At 35.0% G+C, this 25,555-nt stretch overlaps 1 protein-coding gene across 1 annotated transcript in view; it reads left to right on the top strand.

Moving 5' to 3' along the window:
• Window positions 1–5,717: 5,717 nt before the first annotated feature.
• LOC129280881 (deleted in malignant brain tumors 1 protein-like) overlaps window positions 5,718–25,555 on the top strand; it is a 51,181-nt gene continuing 31,343 nt past the window's right edge. Inside the window, exon 1 of the mRNA XM_054916876.2 lies at window positions 5,718–5,799. Coding sequence (XP_054772851.2) covers window positions 5,718–5,799 — 82 coding nt within the window. The remainder of the gene's footprint in view (window positions 5,800–25,555) is intronic.

Genomic DNA, 25,555 nt, shown 5'->3' with positions numbered 1-25,555 from the left:
TGGGTGCTGCTGAACGTAGGTAGAACATATGTCATCGTGGACTCAAGCAAACACTATGTCACAATAAGAAGAAAAAAATATAAGAAATCAAAATGTACGTCTCTCCTTTGGTGCATAATCTTATTCACATGTATTAAATATGAACAAAATATGACATTATTACATTTTTTTTTTTTTTCAAAAAGAACGAATCTTTGTTCATTTTTATTTAAAATTTGATTAGACTGATTCTTAGATTTCTCAATCACATTTGTGCATGTAACCACTCAAATATTTTACTTCTCTCGTTTCTTGTTTACTTATTAAGTACAGTATATTGTACAATCTAAACCGGGTAACCTTTTGTGATTACCTTCCCTAATGATGTTAAATTTGGTTTAGCATACATGTATGTGAATACCTACCTAAATGTAGTTTAATCAGGGAGATATTTGATTATCGTATAAAATACGATGAGAATTAACATGCATTCCAAGTAAATTTATTTTGTAAGAAGTAAATCACATGGGATATTTCGAACGTTAGGATGAATTCTTAGTTATCATGAATCATAATTGTAGTTTCAATTAATTTTCTTATCATAATGCTTGTTGACTTGTATTCCTCATTGTATATTCCTTATTGTATATACCATTGGAGTATCATTATTATTTAGTAGAATAACTTTATTACTCAATTCAACAAATATGTTTTTCATAATCGTAAATCTAGTTCGTGTAGATAACATGTAAAACACCAGGTAGCGGTGATATGGTGGGGACCTCTTTGGATCGCAGAACTTAATTGATTCAGATAGGTCGGAGTAACAATTTATTATTTTTAAAAATTGTTATATAATTATTAATGGTACATACAAAAGATTTTTCATTATTTATTTCTCAGGAAATGGTATGTTTTTCATTCATATTCATATGTTCTCCACTTCAGAGAAGATTATGTTTTACTCGCTTTCATATCTACTTATATTACTATGAATAGTAGGAAAAAAAACTTTGATACTCCCATTAACAATTTTATTGCAAATCAGACTAGATAAATCAAATATGTTTATGTATTGTGAAGGCATTTATCAGATCTGCCTTTACAGAGTTGAATATATTTTAGAATTTGTTCGAATTCTATGCAATACACTGTGTCTTTTAGCAACTTCCAAAAGTATATACTGTACATATATGCAATGAATAACAGTACTATATCTGCAAGCCTTTTCTTCATTATTTATTTTATCGAAATGACAAAAATACTTTAATTTTAGGGGATAATAATACTTGGGGAAACCGTGTTCCTGTCGTTCGTAAGGTCATTTGCAACTTACGTGCAACTATACAAAAAATGAGTACTAATTGTGGATATAATGTTATTGTTGCCGCAATTTCATATCCAAGTATGTTTTATCAAAATTGTTACATCTTTGAATATCTTACAATTTAGATTTGGTATGACTAGTCTATGATCATGATGATATGATGATAATAAACTGATTAATTCCAAAAAGGAAAAAGAAATAAACTATACATGTTTTATTGAAACTACTTCTCATGTTCTATCAATGAATACCGTATATGATTGGATTGTTATATGATATATACATTATTTTTTCATACCAAAGTTTTTTTCCTCTAGTTTTTTAAAAGCTTACATATTAAAGCGATAATTATTAACTTTCAAGACAATTTCATGTCTTTTGTCAGGTTTGAATGAAAACAAAACACGAATTGACGATAATAGTGACTCAGCGATGAATTTCTTAGTATGTTCACGGTGTGAGAATGAATCCCAATTAACATCCGTAATAATAAACCGCAATTTAATTGCAATTTTTTTTTTGTGCTTGATATATACCAATAAATAGTGTACTTTCTTTCATTGGGTTTTCTTGAAATAATATAGACTCAGTTATGCGTAAAGTGGAGTGCATAAAGTGTATGAACGGCATCGTAAAACAGGCGGATGACCATTCAATAAAATTTGAATAAGCCATTTGCCAGGCATTAAGCTGTTATACCCTGTCTCGAAATTAGCCAGAATGATACAGGACGGTGAGACGAAATTTTGAATTCGGAATGAGAATCATCAAAATAATAAACTCTTAAGAATTATCATGATAATGACGCAAAAGAAACATAAACAACTGAAGGGACGTTAATCATGTACAATCGAAATTTAATGTTATATTGTATATTGTATATTTTACTATATTCCAGAATGTGTGGCCTAAATGTTATGTATACCTGTTCACAAGAAAAGCATATCCATGCTAACATAAACCAGTTTGCTTTTTCGGTATATCAATTCTTCGCAACTTGGATAGAAATGTAAACATCACGTGACATCAACATACTCAAGATGTAAGCTACGCAATGATGATGGCGCCGTAGCCAGTAACAGGTGTATGATGATGTTGTTCTGACCACGAACACGCCAGTTTCATGAAGTGATAAGTGATTTGGCGAACATACATGTAGGACTTTTATACACGATATATATACCAAAACGCCTTTATATCTCTCCTCTTGTTCTCCCTCCCTCTATCTCCTTTTTTCTCTCTCTCCTTCTCTATCTCTCTCTCTCTCTCTCACTCAAACACAATATATATCACTTTCTTTCTTATATATATCTGCCCTCTCTGTATGTTTCCTCTATACCTGAATATGGTCTTATCTAGTCTTAGTTGAGGGGTGAATAATCTTTTTTTTTTCTTAAAAGCAATCTACCCAATACCCCCAGTTACTTTCGTTCTATCCCCCCCCCCCCCTCTCTCTCTCTCTCTCTCTCTGTCTTTCCGTCTGTCTGTTTCAAAGTCTTCTCTTTCCATCCCCTTGTGCAGATAAACATTTATATCCTTAACGCCCCCCCCCCCCTCTGTCTAAACACGCTCTCCCTGTCTTTACCCCCCCCCCCCCCTCCCTTCTTTATGCAAGCAATTTTTTTATCAATCATTCAAATTATTAATATTCTGTATTTACGCACCCTAATAATATAAAGTTTCTGGCGTGGGAGTTTCAAAACATTTTTGCTTGTTTGGAGATTCAATCAAATTTTGAACCATAATATTCTTCACAGGGCATGTACATGCACATGGATGTTACGATTAAGAAATTTCAGTTTTTGGCTCTGATAGAGATTAAAAAAAGATTAGACGAATCAATGCATTTTAGATTCAACGAAGATCTTTAATCTGACAATTACCATAATTTTCAACGGAAACAGGTCTTCTACAGCGTTACACGAAGAGCATGATAGAAAAAGGAAACTGAAACAAAGTCATTCAAAATAAAGATGAATGTTGATCACATAGATCGATATCAAATATATATGGGGAAATCAAGCAAGGACAGTGTGAGAGCCTAAATTGAATATTGTCAGATTCTACCCGCCCTTTCACACGGTAAAAATCGTAATTTGAACGATGATTCCAGTGAAAAATAAGGCTAATGAAAAAGATTTAGCATGTGTGAAACCAAACTAGAACATGATTATAAACACGAACGCGAATCACAGGGCCTTTTTCATACGTGAATTTTGAATCATCCTTGTAATGATGATTGCTATTGTTATCGTGACTGTGATTAGCGTTTGACAGTGATTCTATCATGTTCGAGTTTGGTTTCACACGCGCTAAATTTTCGTCAGTAGCCGTATTTTTCAATGAAATCATCATTCAAATCACGATTTTTTTTTCCGTGTGAAAGGGCGGATAGTCACGATTACAATCGCCACCATCATTACAATGATGCTACAAGAATCACGTGTGAAAAGGCCATTAATTTATTGAATTGAATACACGTTCATAACGGACCAAGAAGAATCCATGCATTGTACAATGATATACAAGCAAGTGGAGTTGACATAATAAGTAGCGACTAAAGTGAAAACAAATAAAATACTAGAGAGAAAAATAGAAACGATACGATTACATTATTGCGTACTTTACTACTTCGCTATGTAAATATTTGATGTTTTATTGTTTTTTTAATCTCAATGAATTTCACCTGCTACCATCTCTAAAAGATAGGATATGGTGTGCGCATGTCAATATTTGATGAACGTGATCTCTTCTTTTCTTTTCCTTTCTCCTCCCAGTTTTTTGCCTCGATACTTTTCTCTCCTCACTTTTCCATCCTCTCCATTTCATGCCTTACACCTTCATGACTTCCTCTTTTATTCCACTGACTCTATATTTTGTTTTAAGATCACATAATTTACATAATAGGTTTGTGTATCATTTAGAAAATGTTACGATACTTTTCATGAAAACTCTATAACTTGCATGTTTGTTTAGTCGATCACAATTCGGCCTTTGGCTGCGATGATTTTTTTAATGTAACATTTTATCTATCTCTCTATCTATCTATCTATCTATCGATCTACCTATCTATATATCTATTCAATTTAAGACTTTATTCCAGACTCAACTGCATAAGCAGAGGTCCATATGATAGTATACATCAAAACAGACATACAGAGATAAAACTAGATTAAACAAAAAACAGATAATTATGTATAAAGAGTAGAACAAGGTTTGAAATAATCACACTAAAAGGATACTAGAAATTAACAATGAATACACAAAGAAAATGACAGCAATGTATAAAACGTACAATGGAAATATTCACAAATGGCAATATGAGTAACTTGTTTCATCTATCTATCTATCTTTCTATCTGTCTGTCTGTCTGTATATCTATTTTAACGAAGTGTCTTATTTCACCTTCCTTGACCTGTTGACAAAGACTTGCAGGTTGTATAAAGATAATGAATTTCATTCTCGTAATGCTTAATGCTCGGAAATCAAGATAGAAAAAACAAAAGAATCTACGTTAGTGTCTTTCCATAATTAGAATTGAGGTTATTACGGAGCTTGAATTTTTTAAGAATACTGTATGCCAATAACTTTGGAGTTTGTCATGTGGAGCGGCACATTCAAACATATCATTCCAACGGATGTGAATCCATTTTATATTAAATAGATTTTATCTGAGCCAAACAAAACTGGAATCTATTCGAAAGAATGTATTCTAAATTTGACACGCCACAAAAGCTTGCAAAGACGACAAATACCATGCCATTGATACAATATTTTTTAATGGATTACATAGAATATTAATTGGATAGTGGTTAGAGATGGGCTTAGCTTGAAGCCAGAAACTGTATAGTGGCGCATCACGACAAAAAATGCAGAGAAGAGAAAGAAGGTTGGATCATACACGACGCATTCAGTCATAGGTTGCAATAAAGTAATGCGTGCAATGCAATCGATCGCTCGACGCCACGAAAAAGGGAGTGAGGTTGCAGTGTTTTGTGAGTGTGTGTGTTTGCACTGTGCGATAGCTTCATCGCAGCCAACCCATTCCCGCTTCTGATTAACATCAACAAGAATTGAGTGCCTGGATGCGAGTTCTACACACACACCCACCATTAGCTGGATGTTGCTTTGATATTCTAACAATCTATTAGGTTCGCAACTAATTCTTGTTTTCCGAATTCACGACCCACAATCGAGCTTCAAGAATTTCCTACCAGCAACAATCGCTGCAAAAGCTGTCGTTGTAGGACTCTCTGGATATCGTCGCAAACCAGGCGGTTGTTTTTGGATTGCGCGCTCATCACAGAGTGTGCAGAATACATCGCTGGTGAAATAGATTGGCAGAAATCAAAACAACCAGGTTACTTCTGTGGTTGAACATCCGGGACTTTTTGGAAACAATATTAGGATTATGGCGCACGGTGGGATCTGCATCCTCCTGGTGGTTTGGGTGATGTCAGCAAGTCATCTTCGCTTGGTAACATGCACCGAAGGTAAGATGATAATGCATGAATGGGCTTACGTGTTGCATGGATGGTATAGGGCAGTCATCTGGGTAAACATTCCGTGGTGTGTGCAAGGTTTTCCATCCATGTGCCCTCTCCCGAGGGGTGATGCTTACAAACTCGCATCCTGGAGAATCGATCAATAGAAAAAGGAGTCCCTTTAGATCAACACGGATCACTGCCTTTTAAACTTAGAAGACATCTCTAGCCATAAACCTTAATCATCATTATTTTTTCCCTTAAAGCTTGTTCATTTGTTTGTTTGTATTTATTTCCATATAAAACAAAATATATACATGATGAAATTACAAAAAGAAAAATAAAAAAATCGTCAAATAAAATATGGAGGATTGCCCATTTCAGCGGTATTAACATAATACCGCTGTTCTTCCGTGGGGTCCTTAAGCTAAACTCTCAATTGAAAAAAAAAAAAAAAAAAAAGCGGTACATAAGTCAGGGTTACGGTTTATTATCCAGTTCAGGGGAGTGTTTCATGAAACATCATGCCAGTGAGTTTCACGTGGTTGCTCTTAGCCAATCAGATGCACGTATTTCAGTAGCTTATAACCAATACTCGGTATTTTTTTTTTTTAATGAAATGCTCACCTGTTTATCTCCCATCGATCAAGAACACCAAAGTATTAATGTTGCCATCGATATGTTTTGGGGTTAGAGTAATGTGACGTCTCGAGCGTTGTGACCCAGTGGACAATTCTCAGACTTTGACCCAGCGGATCGTGGGTTCGATTCTCAGCTACGGCGTTATTTCCCTTAGATAGATATCGACCCAAATTATGTTGCACCCAACCCAGGAGGGGTATATGGGTACTGGCAGGATTTTGTTCCCTTGAAATGAATTGCTCGTCCCAGCTGCTGTGCTATAGCCTGGGTAATTTTGATACAATGCTGTAGAGCGCTTAGTGACTTAAATGGGAGGTTCACTCTGACCCAAAAAAATTGCAAAAAAAAATACCAGACAAAACTGAAAAATCATTGGTTAAAGTTTGAGAAAAATCACCCCAAAAAGATTTTTTTGAATTTTCTCTTCATTTGTGAAGTCATATACGAGCAGCTGCCCCATATGTTGTACTTTGTATTTTACCTTAAAGGTCAATGTCATGTCACCCAAACCAGGTAAATCAAGAGACTTTACAGTGAGATAAGTAAAATGCAATGTTTTTATACATGCAATTTTGATAACAAAACCTTTATTAAATCATTCAAAGCCCCCCCCCCCCAAAAAAAAAAATATATATATATATATATACAAAAGAAATGTCATCGAAAAGTTACGTTATTGTAATCCTAATGCAACGCATAAATTACATAATGCGCTATCATAATATACATGGCACTAGGGAAGGGCCTACGCCCAACGCCTAACAACTCATGCATAATACTTATGGATATCACATGGGTAAATGCACTATTCAATTACATTACGAAGGTTATTTCAATATATGCCACCAGCTCTGCGTAAGGGATAGCAAATGGAGGGCAAGGCTAATTGAGAGATATGGAGGCAGCGATATGATATTCTGTTGGAAAAGAGGGGGGTATAATGCGAAAGAGTGTGACAGAGATATGTGCTGATATCAGATGTGACAGGGAAAGGGGAAGAGGGGTGGCTAGCGATGGATTGGGTGTTTTGGGTGATATACGTGTGGAAGGGGTAGTATAGATAGAGAGGAGAGAGAGAGAGGGGGGAGTTGACCTTTTCATATTATATCATTGTTTCATTATTTCAATGAATTAATCAGTTTACAGTACCTATTGTATCAGTTGGTTGAAACGTAATCTAATAAATGAATGAATGAGAGAGGGAGAAAGGAGCATACTACAGTTTTCACTCTCTTTCTGACCAAAAAATACATATACAACATGGATTTTTCATTGTTATGCACAATCTGATCACAGAAAAACTATCATCATTTAAAACTCTGTAATATTGCAGTAACATCATGTTCTGGATTGATCAAAACTTTTGCACTATTAAGAAGCAGCACCGGTGGGTTTGCTGCTTGTTTCCTCTATGTGTCTTCGAAATTTCTATTTAAGAAATGACAAAAACAGATTGGCCTTCTAAAAGTGTGTACAATTGCAGTATACTGAAACTCGACTGTCTAATCAACCGCATAGTATAAATATAAAGCTATCAAATTGATTCCAAATACTGTTTTCACTTCATTATTTTGTACTTCCAAAGTGATTCGTTGTTACCAATAATCATATCAGTGCATCGTATCACTGTCAGTAGTCTGTATAGATTATGGATATATATATATATATATATATATTCACGTTCGTCAAGTAGTGGCAAAGCGGTGAAAGAAATTCTTAAATGCTCAAGTTAACAAAAGTAATGCTATAATATATCCAAGTCAGTCCTTTGGGTAAAGAATTACCGTGGAATCGTAAAAAGTAAAGTACCCGTATTTTCAAAGGTATTATAAAGTGCGTATCAAAAAAGTTTACACTTAGAAAAAAATCCTGTAAAATTATACATTTGCATATCATGAAGCTTTTCCACATTTAAACATGAGTACAGATCCATTTAAACAAATGGCCATGCAACTGTCAAATAATATTTCCGCTTGAGTGAGCACCACTTACTTTTGAAAAGTTCGTAAAAAATGATTTTCGCAGAACTTGGAAGTAGTTATGTGGTTATGTGAATAAAATAAGACGTTAATAATGGAGAACACATGGACGTTAGCTAGGAAAATGTATTTTAACAATTTTTTTTACCTTTTTAACTTGTTCCCTTGCCCAAAACACATAGAGTGCCACTATGCCCCACCCACTCCCACACACCGAGGCTATCATGATGTTATTTGCTTTACTGTACACTGAGCTGTGATTTATATGAAATATCTTGATTTTCGATTTGTTAATCATTTTCAAGCGTAGAAAAAATGTGGAGAAACAAGTATTTAATGAAATATGAAATTTTAACTAATTTTGAATGATAACAACTTTGTGAATGAATGCTGAAGATGTCTGACGTATATATTTTTTTATATGAAATATGATTTATATGAAATATCTTGATTTTCGTTTTGTTAATCATTTTCAAGCGTAGAGAAAATGTGGAGAAACAAGTATTTAATGAAATATGAAATGTTAACTCATTTTGAATGATAAAAACTTTGTGAATGAATGCTGAAGATGTCCGATATATATATATTTTTTGGATTATGTTATGTCCTCAGATCTAGCTAGCACAAAAACGGTAAAGTTTGTGTTTACCTATAGGGTCAAAATTTCAATTTGGGTGGCAAAATTGTTTCAAATGTTTAAATGTATCCCTTTTGTTTCAATTGACTAAAAGTGCAAGGGAATTATATGAGAAATGTTCCGCAGGGTCAGTTTGATATCGCTTATTCCCCTTGACACGACGTGAAAACAAGCATTTATTGTACTTTTACTTTCATTGGATATGTGATAATATATGTGAAAAAAATTATCCACATGTTGTATATTTTTCAATTCCTAGGACCTTTTCAAAGTGTAAACTTTATATTGATACGTACTGTAGAACTCATGAAGCTAGCTAGTATCTTCATATTTAAATTGTAGTTTAATATTTCTAAAAGTGCAATCATGGCCATTGGGTGAATAGAATTGCGATCTGTCTTCTCGCTCCTGGAAAGTGTTGCCTGCCTCTCGAGGAATGTAGACAAGGTGAGGACTTGATTAGACCCAGCAGGTAGAATCATTCCTTCTACTTCCCCAATAATGATACAGTCACATCGACGAAACCGATGCCAAATCGACGGATGACATTCCATTGGAAATAACGTAATACGGTAGCTTTGATCGGTCTGGAGTATCTGAAGTGTGACTGCACCACAAGAGACTGAGTCTTTGCTCGACTAGTGTGAACAAATACAGCCAGTACTAGATTTTATCTGTATATCTACATCACTGGCATACAGAATGGGGGATGTAGATGGTAGATGTTGGTGATTTATTACCTGACTGCAAAGAAAGCATGAATGTTTATAAACAAACAACCAGAGAGACGGCTTTAGGTCCTGTCCGACGGACCTGGTAATGAGGATGAATGCCTTACAAAAGGGCTCTAGCGCACCAAGTGGGAATCGAACCCCTGCTCTACCGACTGAGCTATCGCGCGGTGGAGGGACATGACCACGGAAAGGTGCAGTATAAGAAAGATTAGACAGAGAAAAGTCGAAATGGCATATAATTTTCTGAATAATATGGAAATAAAATCATTACAGTCTTACATTTAAAAAGAATAATAATGAATGCGCTCGCTTGCTTCCGTTCGATCATTCGCAGCTTTCAAAATAGTTTGCCCATACGCCTTGTCTGGCCCCTCAAAATAATATATTCGTTACTCATCAGTTGCTGATATACATTGTCAATGACAGGTTTTATGACAATATTGAGGATAATATCACGGTCTGATTAAAACATTTGTTTTAAGATTCGATCTAACAACTTATCTTATGTTTATGTTCTAGATTTTTTTTCTAATCATACTACACCTCCAAGTCTCTGCATCTTCTAGTTAACACGTTCAAAATCATGACAAAATCTCTTTCAGAATCTTTTTCCTTATTATTTATTTTGAGTCGAAAATCGAGAGGCCACAAAATATCCAGAACTTTCCTCACGCTCGTAAATGTGAAGACGTACCTAATATATGTTTATGCATGTTAAAAGCGTTATCGTCGGAATCATCAAGGCGATTCGTAGATAATTTTCATTAAGTATCTTGTGGTTATATCACTCACAAACACATTAGTAAGTGCGAATTCCCCAGTCACCAATTACACATGGTAATATGGACATTAGAAACAACTCCCAATAGTCGAATAGTATTTTTTGATCGATTGTTATTACATTGCCTACAAATGCTAAAATATGGTATTTGTCTATAATATGGAATAGTTCATTCATCCATCAAAATCTAGAAAACTATTCACACGAGGTAAATATCCAATTGTACATAGACGTGATATGTCGAAGGTGATCAAAATTAATGTATTGACAGCATCAGGCGCTTTGCAACAGGTTGCCACCATGTGTCGGATGGTATAAAGGACAACCACCTGAAGTCAATCACTGATAGATGACCGTCTTATTATCTATTCTTTCTCAGAATAAACACATTTAATATTCAGTTTAAACCATGTTTACGATTGACTTTTCTTATTAATAAGACTCTCTATTTTCGCTCTCCCTCCCTCTGTCTATTTTCATGTCATTGTATCTCTCTTTAATTTACATCTAAATCTCACATATACACACACATGTTTCTTTACCTTTTATAACCCCACCCCCCCCCCTCTCTCTCTCTCTCTCCATTCAGTAAATGTAAATACAAACACACACACGCACGAACGCCCTTACCTAACACTGACATGAAAGTAAAATACCGCATAGGCCATTCAGATGTGATATATGCATGAGACGAGAGTGTGTGTTCTTTTTGACCTGAAGATACGAACAGCAGCCGATCGATGGCGACGATTATGCGCGCTGTAGATGACATCCAAAACCGGGGTAGCGTCTCTGCCCTCAAAAAGCGGCATCCACCCGGGAATTCTTTCTCACATAATGCGACTGAGACCCGTGGGTAGCTGTAAGTCGTAACAGCCCACCCATCACAAATAAACCTACTTACGCTATACTGCCACATTATTCAAACATCTCTAAATGACCCATCCACTTCCCAATCGGGATGAAAGGGTGTACTGATGCGGTCTTTTACTGCTAGTAGTGATAAACTACGGTGGTTGTGGGTGTGTATTGCGTATGTGTGATTGCGTCCACACAGTACCGCGATATATGACATTTTGAATATTCAATCTCGTCTACATAAGCTATTGCACCATACGTACCCTCTTAGATAAATTTAAAAGATTTAATTGTACAAAATCGGCATGACAAACGTGACAAAAGAAATTTCATGTGCGTGGGTTCGGTTACCCGTTGTGTGCATGCGTGTATGATATTTACATAGTATATCCAAATTCGCCATCTAAAAGATGAGACCAGGGTTCGAACCTTTGCATCGATTCGTAGCTCCCCTCATATTATGTTCATGTAGCGAGGAATACATATGCACGCCACAGCGCACCGCTCACCAGTCCCCATTTCATACTCATCAATCGTGCGACAGCCATACCTAGGTATTAAACAAACTGCAGAGCGATCAAATTTATTACATTTTTTCAAATTACATATGATTAGTCGGTTTTTAGTCATTTTTGGGGTGTGACTGCAGTATTTCGCCGAAGATGAAGGGTAAATTGTAGTAAGACTGCCAGGAATTAATGATTTACATTCGACCATCAGTTCCATTCTAGCTCATATCAACACACTATCGTTTTAATAATTCAATGGTACTTCGTCATGTTCGCATTGTTGATAAAAAAACTGCATGAGCTTGATTTAAAAAAAAATTACCCAATTACGTACCGATTATATGATTTCCATAGGCTACCTAAAAATTATTTAAGCGATGACCCAATACAAAAACACGTTTTTTTTGTTGGTTTTTATCTTGCAAGGCTTATAAGCAATTAGTTTGTTTTGTGTTGCATAAAATATTAAGGAAATCAAACAGTCTTAAAAAGGCTGGGCAAAAAGGGCCCGATTTTTAACCATCACTGGGCAAAATACTGTCCACACAACTTTTGGTTAAAATATGTCCAAATTTGGTAAATAAAAAAATAATAATTGAGTAATTAATTTGCTCAATTGGATAATAATTGCCAGAATATATATATATATAATGTGTGTGTGTGTGTGTATATATATATATACCAACATACATTACCCAACATAGTGGAAAGTATGTTGCCCAACATTTAAGTGCGTATATACCACAGCCAGACAGCCTATAATATAAAAATCGGTTCGTGAGACATGGGATATTGCCGTTTAAATATCTACTTATAATCCACTACATATCAGTGGTATTTGACCAAATGCGTACTGTTAATAATTATAAACCACGTCACTTTACACCGACTTAAACATGTTCAACATGGATTATTGGGCATTCAAGCTGGTTAAACCTTGGGCCACTGTGAAATTAATGTGTTTGTTTTAATCATGCTTTCATATACCGAAAAATGATGATTAAAAATGTATTTCAATGCATATCACGAGAAATGAATGCGTCAAGTATAGTCAAGTACCAGAGGGAACAATTTTAAAAGAACGCTATTAATGACGAATATCAATGTATTCACAAATGCGAAATATCATGCACATGTTACTTTTAAATCAAATCCTTTTTCATATCATACATCACCTTTCTATGTGATCTCTTACAAATCAGAATAAACATAAGCCGCTAGGTAGGCCTAGGATACGCACCCTATGAAGAAGGCGTACCACTCGTGAGCTGGAAAACAGGTTGCCCTTGCCATGCATACGCCTTAAACAAATCAAATTACACATACAATTGCATGTACTTGATCCGTACATCGAGTTACAGATGATACAGGCAAAATAGAGAGAAAAAAATCAAAACGAAATGATGAACGGAGATACAACTAACGCAGTAGAAACAATTTGTTATTGTGGCCACATGTCCGAATTAAAGATTTTCAAACGGATAAAATAAGCGCATCAAACAAAACATTGTCAATCGTCACAATCACGGACATCATCACCGTAATCATAATTTTATATTACGAGTACTTTATTACTGTTTAGTTTTTAATATACATTGTCAATAAACTATTGAGTTGGGACAGGAGGCTTTATGCCACAGTAATTCAGTTAACTTTTCTGTCCCTGGCGTTCCAATGGTTGATATTTCTTTTTTGTATTATTTATACTGAAATGTATTTTTGTGTTACAGTGTATTTGCCGAATAAATAATAATAATAATAATAATAAATCATAAGAATCATGATCACTGACTTCTCCTTTGGGAATACAGACTAAAGCTAGGATTTAGTTATTTGAGTGTTAGATGCACTGGCGCAATGGTTCAAACATTTTTGCCATAGCATATGCCATACTGGTGGAAATCTCAAATGAACATGATACATAAGCGAGGGAGCAAGGTGAGCAAGCAAATAAAATGAAAACATGTAAGTCTGGCACATCTCATCTTTATATACATAGTATAATTCCTGATATTGTACCTTTTTTTTCTTCATTTTTTTATTATTTTTTTTTCTCGGTCGTGGATATTGTAAAGTCCCTCCGTTCATTTCTACATTGTTTTCATAGATAAAATAATTGCAACTCACTTTAGTTTTGTTTAATTTATCTTCAATATTTGTTACGAAATGTCATTGATCTGTCTGTATTACATTGAATATGTATTGTTACTTTGATTATATTTTGGAAATTTAGTTGCGCGGAAATAAATAAATCTACAAAATAATCTAAAGGGGTCACTGTCTGTTTCAAACCCAGTACTGTTACACCAGTGACTAGAAGTGCCTGGATATCTATATTTGACAAGATCCGCTACTTCTTATTGATAGGAAAATACAGACATATTTTGTCATTCAGTGTGGAACTTCAATATTCATATTTATACGAGCACGTTCTCTCTTGAGGGCTTTAATACTTCAACTGTAATATCAGAGGAGATGCCGATCGTTTGGCTCCTGAACAAATAGAGAAGTCAACTATCATATACTTCAACATCACGTGATTAGAATCGGTTGGGGAACCTTTGGTTGTTTTTTCATTTTACCGATGCATTATTGATAGTCTCTGATGGAAAGAAGGGTTGCCATGGTAGCAAGGTTAGACAGAGGACGATACGGCTGAGTTCCGATGCGGCTAAGGATTGGCTCCTCTTTTATGACCACAATACAGATATGAAATGTCAGAGATCTCTTTCTCTCCCTATATTTATTCTTTGTTTCAATTGTTCTGTGTGTGTGTTTCTTACTTTTTTGTCGTTTTTTTTTTGTGGGGGGGGTTGGGGCTAGAGTTAATTTTTTAACATGTTCTCTAGAATGTACTTATTACTTTGATAATACGGTGTAATATTGATACCACATTCATTAATTGGTACAATGTCTCCACTGTTAATTCCATTTTCAGTATCAACATCGATGTTTATGACGCATTAATCACAAAATAGTTGTGCTCTCGGCGTGGTAAATCCATATCCTGCTACTTGTTGCATTAAAATGAGCATTTTAGTAAATTTTCACTCCGACGGTTGCATCCACGGTAACGATGCTCAACAGCCAATCAAAATCCAGGATTCCATGGAAGATACAATTGTGTGGTAAAGTTATTATTTGACAAATGGCTATGTAAAAAATAATAAAGTCAAGATAAGGAGAGCAAATAATCCAACATGCTCATTCCATTGTTTGGGCCTCACTATGTTGTTTGAAATATAAGTTACACAGGAGCATATACAATTTATGCAAATTTAAACAAAACATTTAAGAAAAGAAACCATATTCACCAACGGCACGACATGTTCCTCTCTATCTTACAACCTATCTCTCTCTCCGACACATACATGTACGCACATACGTACAACCATCCTTATATCATTGATCTCTGTCTCGAAGGCGCAGACCGAATCTCTCGCCACCTCTTTATCAGAATAATCAGCCATGTTTTTCCAAACCATCTCAACCCTTATCATTCTCTCTAACTATCCCCCATCTCCCTCTCTCTTTCTCTCTATTATATCTTATTCCATGTCATATATTATACTGTCCTGGGTTATGTTTCAGGTAGTCCTTACACTGAGACCAGTGTTGTCCCTTTTGAGGGACAAATTTAATGTGCATCCATGTGTCAATTATAAAGCTATTAGCGAGACGGCTTCCAGATTGATAACAGACCCGCACTCATTGGTGCAGAATGTCATGTCACGTGACCATGCACAAACAAGGCGCCACCGTGTCCGTAATTTAAGGTATATACGTTTACATTCAGAATATACATGGTATGCAAAGAATACTGACCATTGTGTATCATTATGCGCAAACTGGAATACCTTTTCAACGCGAGAGAAACAGAAAAGCAGTTGCAAGGGTGGGGTGGCAGTTGGGCATGCACCTTCTAATCACTTTATTATAGTTTCTATTCATCATTTCAACAATATAATTCTTTAGAGCAGAATGCTTTTAAAATGAAGGCTATTTTGCGTTCACGGCGTGAGTGTGTTTTTTCTTGATGTTTATCTGCACATTTTAAGATTCTGCGAATAAACATAATTACTGTGTGATTCTAATGATTATGAAGAACATATATGAATTCAGTAACCTTCTGCATATTTTATCGTTCACAATACCACAGCGCATGCGCTTTCCCATCGACATAATCATGATATAGGTCTAGAAAACCATTCATGTTTTACGCCTGATTAACCTCGGTGGACTAAAAACACATGTTTGTATTACTACTCAATCGTGGAAAATTGTTTATAGGATAAAAACAGACCTTCGTTATTGCCTGGGTGTAATAGTATACCTCATTGCACGACCCTGGTCCATGGTAATACAATGAAGATATACTAAGTTAATCAACATCTTTGAGTCGATGGATTTAGCAGCTGCATGCCAGCCTAATCAAGTTTGCATATACCACATGGGTGGATCAGTGCAGAGAGCAATGGTAGTCGTGATGTAGCAAGTTCGCTCTTAAAAATGGGTTGAGTAAACAGTAATGACGAAAATGATGGTGATAAAATAACTAGATACAGGGAAATGTAGCTTTCTAAAAGCTCCCAATGCTCTTCGAAAAGTAAAAACAAGTATAAAGAAAAGATGAAGGAAAGTTGCTGGAATTGTTCTGATATTATTGGTCAAAGTTTGCCCAGGGAGTTCGGAGTTGCTGTTCCATTGTGGTATCACATTCACACCCATCGTTTATAAGAGTCACTTCAGTATTTCATCGAGCTGATCATTTGTATTTATCTTAAGAAAAGTAGACGAATTAAAATGTTTTACTTATTACTCAAGGTCGCTCTTATTCCACGTTCCTTAGTCTCTGATATTCTGAGTTCAGAGTAATTTTAATTCGAAAACAATTTATTCCCGGCTAACCTCATTCTACGTCAAAACTGAATGTGCGAAAAGATTGACGTTGTCATATAAAATCAACTTAGAGATGCTGAACTATTGATGGAATCAATAAATGTAAATGAAATATGGATGATTATCATAATGTTTACATATTGTTCCAGCATTAAGAAAATCGTTAAACAATGTCGTGGAAGAGACGACTGATTTATTTCAATATATCTTGTTTCAGTTAGCAATAAAGCTAAGTGATAACTCATTATCATCCGTCGCATCAGATAGTCATCCCCATGGCGCTACCATCATTTCTTTCTGATTAGTTCTAATGCTTCATTGATTATGGTTAATATCATTCCTCTCGAAATTAGTCTTCATTCAAGAGGTCGATGCTTTTAGCATGCCATTCTATGTAAGTCCTAATAAAACTGAATCATAATGACTTCCAAAATAATGAAGTCTTCTACAGTGTGCTTTTTCAAAGCGGGCACTCTGGCACTCGCAAAAGAAAATTAAAAAATCATACATTTTGGTCATTAGTTCTTATTCTTATTTCAATGATTAATAAAAAAAAAATCAATATCGGTTGGGAGAACTGACTTCTTCATACACTAGATTTATCTCTTAACCTGATGGCTTTAAAGCTAAAAGATTTTTAAAAAATAATAATAACCCCTATGATTCAAAATGAATTAATTTATCGACTTGACAGTACTCACAACTGATATGGATTCATTTCAAATCCTTGAAATGTAGAGTCTGTGTAACATTTTACTTTTACTAACGCACCTAGACGTTGCATGATTTAGAATGTTTGCAATCATGCTAATAAAAAAGGGTTCCAACTTAGTGGCAGGTTTGGTGACGCTTCGTTTATCACCTACGTCTGATACACTAAAGAAAACGGTACTTCTGCTTTGATGAATAGCGTATCTATTTTCAGTCCAATATTTGTCCGTATGTATATTTTTACTGCATTTCGTTCCTCTAAATGATATGTTTCTCGGATATGTTTGGATGCGTTTTTATAACATGGACCATGTTTAAACTGATATTAGCTCCCCAAAATACTAGTTGTTTGGGATATGAATGGATTTTTTTTTTCTTTTGGTACAGCTGGTTCCCTTGGAGTATATTTTACTTTGATAATAATTGGATGTTGGTTTTTCTTTTTGTAAATTTTAATTATGTTACTTATTTATTTATTCAGTTTTATCTAAAAACAGGGTAGTCCTTTCAGAGCCCAAAGGCCTGAACTTGGACATATTTAGATGATTTATTTTTGTACAATTTGGTCCCTTTGTTGCTTGGACATATTTGGATGCTGTTTGAAAGCGTCCTCAGATTGTGAATGGTAATCAGACCGTTGTAATTGAGATTGAGTGAAATTGAGTGAAATGAAATCAATAAATACAAGAGTAAGTTGGTATGTAAATTATGAAATGAATTATTAAGTTAATTATCCTAAAGAATAAAAATAACCATAGTTTGCTTAAACACAAGTATATGTAATAGAGGCTTACCTGTATGCACAAGCCAATTTTAACCAGTCTTTAACAAAAATGTTATGAGAAGGTAGTAAAACTGCTTCTATTATGACATCAGTTATGATACTGAATATACAATGATATATCCATAATGATTTACATACGTCTATTATTTCAGTTTTAAATAATAAACAATTAGTTTTTATATATCGCGAATATGCAATGAAAATGTAAATATTAAGTACGACGTTATTATGAATAGTCATATTTATCATGGAAAATACACTCAAACCGCTCTTACACGCACGTACGCTCCCTCGGACACACACGCGCGCACACGCTCCTTTGAATATAAGTGGTAGTAAATATAAACTTCTGGAAGAACACACCCAAAACAACAACAAAACCGTCTACCTCCTCCAAGTGCGGGGTCTTCACCCCTCCTTATGTATTTACATGGGACACGGTATGTCGTTGGAGATAGCGATATAGGGTGGATGTCATCATCATCATCATAAACTCTGCTGGGTATCTGGATTGGTATAGATATTATATGCCTCAATGAAGCCATCAGAAAATCATCAAGTGCTTAAAGGTCAAGTCCACTCCAGAAAAACGTTGATTTGTAGAAAAAGAGAAAAATCAAAGAAGCATAACACTGAAAATTTCATCAAAATCGGATGTGAAATAAGAAAGTTATGACATTTTAAAGTTTCATTTATTTTTCACAAAACAGTTATATGCACGACTCAGTGATATGCAAATGAGAGAGTCGCTGATGTCACTCACTCACTATTTCTTTTGTTTTTTATTGTTTGAATTATACAATATTTCAATTTTACAGATTTGAAAATATGCACCCTCATGTTAGAACAAAAAAATGTTCAAACAATGATAATTACACATGTTCAGGAAGGAATAAAACTTATTTCACTTGACAACGAGGAGGAAATTTGAATATTTCATATTCCATGTAATGAAATACAAAAGAAATAGTGAGTGGATGATGTCATCAGTCTCCTCATTTGCATTCTGACCAGGATGTGAATATAACTATTACGTGAAATTAAACAAAAACTTTAAAATGTCATAACTTTCTTATTTTACATCCGATTTTAATGAAATTTTCAGTGTTATGCTTGTTGGATTTTTCTCTTTTTATTTAAATCAACATTTCATTGGGGTGGACTTGTCTTTTAATTGTTTGGTGTGTCGCTATCGTCCGCGCTCCCTCCCCCCTCCCCCTTCTCTATCTCACTCCCACTCTCTCTATTTTCTTTCCCTTTCCCTATAATCTCTTTTATTTCCAACTCTCTCTCCATATATGTTTGATTCATCGCTTTATTCTCTTAATCTTATTCTATTCCAACTTCACTTCACATCATCTTCTTCTTCTGTGTCCCTTTTTTCATTTCTTCTAATTAAACAAAATCTACATCAGCTTCTCTTGTACCAGTATACTTCATCGTATTACAGCATGTACCACTGCTTCTTATACTATTATCTTACTCTAACTTTCTCTCTCTCTCTCTCTGTCTCAAACTCCATCCTCCTCTCTGTCTCTTTTCTTTCTCACTTTCCCTCCTTGTCTCTCTCTCTCTCTCTATCTATCTATTTATCTCTTTCTCTCTCTATTTCTCTACCCCATTCATTAACATCCCATTACAAAATGCATTGTCATAAACAGGTGCAGCAGCGGAATATCCTCCATGTAATCCCCATTCGATTTGATTCTGGAGAAGCGATGTCGCATACCAGTGTTGAGTAATTACCTTATTAATTGTTTAGAAACGCATTTCATTTAACAGATGCGCATCATGAAGTAATTTTATATTATAAACATATTGAGCTCGACACGTTTAAGATATCAGCGTCGCGCGCCAAACTTGGAACTGTATAGGGGGAGTTCATATCTACGGATGATATTTCTATACGTTGGGATTAATATCGGATTAGATAAAGATTGAATCTGACACATTTGTTGACGTTTCTTTGCCAACATCTACCAGATGATAGTATTTTATGTTTTTAAAACTGTTCAATAAAGACTAAAAACTATATTTTTGTGTTCACATTTATTTGCAATTATCTTCGTGTCACATTAGCTGATGTAGGATCGAATTTCAAATGTCTGCGTTGACGTACCCGTCCAAAACTCGAAACTTTAAAGTGCATGCGCACGTATCCGAATGATAACTTTAAAATGTGAGAGTATTGATAAAACCAACTTCTGTCTTTTTTTTTTTTGGCTTAGCTAAAAAATAGACAATGGCCGCCCATGTCTCTTTTAAGTGGCCGTGTGATATTTGCAAGGTATGAAAGGCTTATTGTTCCTCTATGGATTTCTACGATGAAAGTAATTTTAAATCGTCATGAAGTAGTCCTCATCGTGCGTATTGTCGCTCGTAGAACAGACAAATGTATAATCATTTGATATTGCATCTTCATAATAGCTTGGTACTATGAATTTAATTTGGTGCAGATGAACACGAAATTTTGGTGTTACTTTTGCTGTGCGAAACTCGATAGCAGGTTTTCACATGTTCATGCAATTGCTTTACCATATTTTTCTTTGCTCTCAGTTTATTGCTCATATCGCTTCCCATTGCAGGTGTGCCATTGTCATGGAAACTAATGCATGGTATATGGTAAAAAATATACCTTTGCTGGGGATCAAATGACATGTAGAAGCTATCGTCTTTTGGGGGTGTTTATGTTTTTGTGAGGTTTTTTCTTCTCCAGTTTCTTCTTCTTTTTCTTAATCATCTTCTTCTTCTTCATCATCATCTTCTTCTTCTCCTTCTTCTTCTTCTTCTTCTTTTTTTCTTCATCTTCTTTTTCTTTTTCTCCTCCTCCTCCTCCTCCTCTTTCTTTTTTTTTCTTCTTCTTCTATTCATTCCTCTTATTTTTCACCATCATTACGAATCTCATTTTAAGAATAATATACATGTACATTTGGGTATTCTGAATTAACTGATGTGATAAATTTCACTCAATATTCCAAGTGTATTTTTTTTTTTTTGATATCTCAATAGAAAATAAAGTTCATGTCATCCATTCTAATATGATTTATTCATTCCACATGTTCTTGCTTTAAAAAATATATTTGTTTCTCAGTATGGATGTGTAAGTGTAAAGAGCAAGAGAACTATAACTACAGCATGAAGACAAGGCGGCGGGAGGAGTTGAGAGAAATCAATTGCCTGTCACTCTCTATTCTCCTAACCTATCCATTACACTACGGTGACATCATATATCAACTCATCTTGACACGCCAAGGGGGTGTCAGCTTGCCATCTGAAACATTAGGCGGTGACCTTTTAAACAAATTTGTAAGGTATTTCAATAAACATACGTCGGGATGATGTAGCACATGTGAACATCGCACATACAACATGCTATAAATAATAACAGGGAGGTGGTTTTTCTATCCACTTACTCCAGAAAGAACACTTAATTTGGTTTAAGGGTTTTAGGTTAAGATTGGTAACTTTTGATGTAGATGTTGTATTTTTCCCCAAATGATCATTTTATTTTGTATTTATCCCGCCCCCTCTCTCTCCTTATCTGTTCTGGATCTCCGTATGAATTATATTCATATATTACAATTATTTTATCGCGCTCTTCTTTTCTTTCTCTCTCTTTACTTGGAATTTCGTCAATATGTTTGTGTTTCCCTCTTCTTACTGTTTACTTTTTTTTGCTGGGATTGCCTCCATATTTCAGTATTCCCTTTTTTTTTCGAAATATGATATTGTGGTCTCTGAACGTACATTATCAAAGATAATTCTGTATTTATAATAATACATTCATTGAGTGATAAAAAAAAATCATTATAATGAGACACCAACGATGTCATATACATGTATGTAATTATGCAATGCAAAATGTTGTGTTACATACTCTTTTAAAGTAACAGCTTTTTGTGTGTATTTTGTTGTTATGTTTTTTTTGTACAGTCATTTCTTATATGTTTTTAAATGTAAGTTCTGGTGAAGTAAAATTTTCCTGCCTTATTCAGATTTCCATCCTGCATATGGATAGTGCATTAATATTGCAGTCACACTTAAATAAAGATTTGCGTTTATACCTATTTTCGATTTCATCACTTTCCCACATGTACCTTTTTTATGCAGGTGCTCGAGATGATTGTAATGTGCAAAACATATTGGTTTTCATTGAGGGCTTTAAACGAACTGATATCGCTTCCTACCTGGGCAATGATTACTCTAAATCCTCTTTCCAATCAAGAAAGCCTGGCTTGCCTAGGGTATTGTAATGAGAAAGGCAGTCTCATAATAGAGGCACATTATGGATCCTTGCCCAAGCCATCCTCTTCATTTGCATAGATGAGGGGACATTGCCGGGGGTAAATGGTCTCGGAGCGCTGTGTCAATAAAAGTAAAATTGATGATAAAGCTAAACATCCCCTGCAGGCTACGTATGCCGCCTTAATGTTTCATGTTCTTTATAGGGTTTGGGAGGTTTTTTTTCTAACTTTGAGGTGTGGTCTAGTGGACATTCATCCGGATTGTGAATCACATGCATTTTCCTCAACCCAGGTGAATTAAATGGTGACATGGAAGGATTGCCTCCCATAAAATTATTCAGTTCTTTTTCATTGCAAAAAGTATGTTTACTTTCATTGACACTGTGTTCTGAACTCTAGTTTATATCAAACCACGACGTAAATATGGAATATAATTTTGGGAAGCTCTCAGTGACAAACATTGGTTTACACTAAATGTTGTTTTTTGGGGGGGTTAGTTTACTGGGATATCTACTGTGTTCAATGATGAGGAAAATTGATGTATTATGGTAATCTGCATTGCTTTGATTTCCATTTATTATGCGAAAGTGACCAACTATGTATGAAGATTTGTTCCCATTTGGCTGCCCATATACACTCTTAAAGGTTTACCCAATATTGGGTAAACTGGGGACATGCATGTTGGATGGAAAAAAAGATACCAAATATTTTGTGAATGTTGTAAATATTTTTTTTAATGTACCATTAAAACATGCATTTAGCCCAATATGGGGTAAAAATAAATACCCAACAAACATGCATGTTCCCTTTTTACCCAATATTGGGTAAAAAAATTACTCAGTGTTTTTTAGAGTGTATACTTTAGTTAAACCACAACTTTAGACAAAAGCTCAAATTGAACCCAGGTTCAGATTACGGACTATTAATTTTCAAATTTTACTAATAGAAAAAAACAAAGGAAGAATTATATAGGTGTCCTGCATTTATATCCAAGTAAACTTATTACTTTTCCTTTTTCCTCTTTGAACTATTCCATGATTGTTTTAAAACGATTTGAGATTTTATTCTACATGTATAACATCGGATAGATATACTTTTATGACCTGTTCTTTTCCCACTTTGAAGTATTCCATGATTGTTTTAACTAAAGACGTGCGATTTCTAAATCCTATACTAGCTGACTAGTTATCAATGATCTCACAGACTAGTTAAATGTACCAGGAGTTATGTCATCCGTTTTCTGGTATATAAACTCACTTCGCCCAAGGCAAATCAAAGAATGTGGATAATCTTCACGATCTCTTATATCTATCCTATATTATAGAATAGAATTTGAAATCGTTTTGATATTAGTTTTTATGATTGTATATTCAGAGAAGCGGTAATTACCCTATTCCTTCATATTTCTTTTTTTCATTTTGCAACTCTTCATACTCTGAAGGCTTTTATCATCATTCCTCACGTTTCTAGTATTCCTCTTCTTGTTGTTGTTCTCCTGTTTCCTGCTTTCTTTTCGCATGTCTTTTAACAGTATTTTAAAATTTAGATCGAGTCGTAATTGTTAATCATGCATGTTTGTTTGTATGGTGGTACAGGTAACGCAGATGTAGCTTGTGATTATTTGTGGGGGGGGGGCGGGGGGTTCCACACGGGGTTTCCCCCTTTTTAAGCTGTTCTTTTAAGGATTGATGACATGTCGTACCTTTAGCTTATTCTGCTTCATTCATACTTATCGCCTCATTGACCTTTTAATGCATGGAGTTTTCTGTTAATTATATAAGTAAAAGACTGTGGTCTGTGCAGGAAATGATTCTATGTATAAAATCGACTAATAAATTGAAATTGAATTGAATTGAAGTAGCAGTTTCTTAGATCAAATATTTATTATTGTCTTTAGACCGAACAGTAGACTGTGTATAATATGTTTCAGGCAAAATACTCACTTGATACTTTATTGAGATGTCCGAGAGTTTTGTGTGTATTATTGCTTCTAATTTGTCATCAGAATTCATGGCATGTTTGTACAAACGACAATAAATGCTCTTATCTTACTTGCCAAATTAGGAGGTGATGATGTCGTATCCAGTTGGCTGCTCTATATGGGATAAGGTTATTTGGACGCGTTATAAGTAACCTAAAAGACCTGTCGTGCATCGTTGAGCTAACAAATATTCTAAACGCATTGCACTGGGCGTTGACCTTTTCCGGGAAAGTATCTATGTAAATGAGATGGGTATGCAAATGGGCAATGGGCAAGGGAAGAAAGGGGGGGTGGGGGAAGCTAGTTAAAGAAAGGGTGCGTAAGTAGTCTTCGACCCCAGTCACTGTTGTGTGACATCTCAACATGGTTATACACGTGTTTCATTCGCCTCGATACAAAGTTTGTTTAAACGAATGTTTCAAATGTAACCCCTTTAGATTTGACGTAAGAGGGTATACTCTACCTGTTTAATTTACCTTGTATTGAGGAAAGGCATCACATTGTATAAACATATCCTAAATTTAATGAATTACACCCTTTCTTATGAAGCACGTCAAAATCATAAAATGCGATTACCCCCCCCCCCCCCCATTGCTTTCCCCGTATTATCACTTATGCTAAAACTTGTTAAAAGCTACTGGGATACTTGCATCTGATTGGATGGGAGCCAATTTATCAATTAAAATCACTCCCTCTATTCTGCTTCCATGAGTTTTCCTTGCCATAGTTCAGCTCAACCCGCACTTGACATGTCTCGCATAGTAATGGGACACATTAAATCCATCCTAAGAAAAGTGGATTAATTCAATATAACGTCTCCCCCGATACAACGATATGAAGCACCGTGCATGTGGATTCAATCAAATCATTATTGGTAGGCATACCTTTGCCACAGACATGACAGAGAGCATATTATCCCCAAACAACCTACATTTCCGAATGTAGATGAAGTTCTAGTTAATGATCATGGTCGTACTCTCTTAGTATTTGGTTGGTCTTGATTAGT

The sequence above is a fragment of the Lytechinus pictus genome, chromosome 17 (genome assembly GCF_037042905.1).
Source record: "Lytechinus pictus isolate F3 Inbred chromosome 17, Lp3.0, whole genome shotgun sequence".
NCBI lineage: Eukaryota > Metazoa > Echinodermata > Echinoidea > Temnopleuroida > Toxopneustidae > Lytechinus > Lytechinus pictus.
The sequence above is the reverse complement of the archived record's forward strand: the minus strand, read 5'-3'. Positions and strand labels throughout refer to the sequence as shown.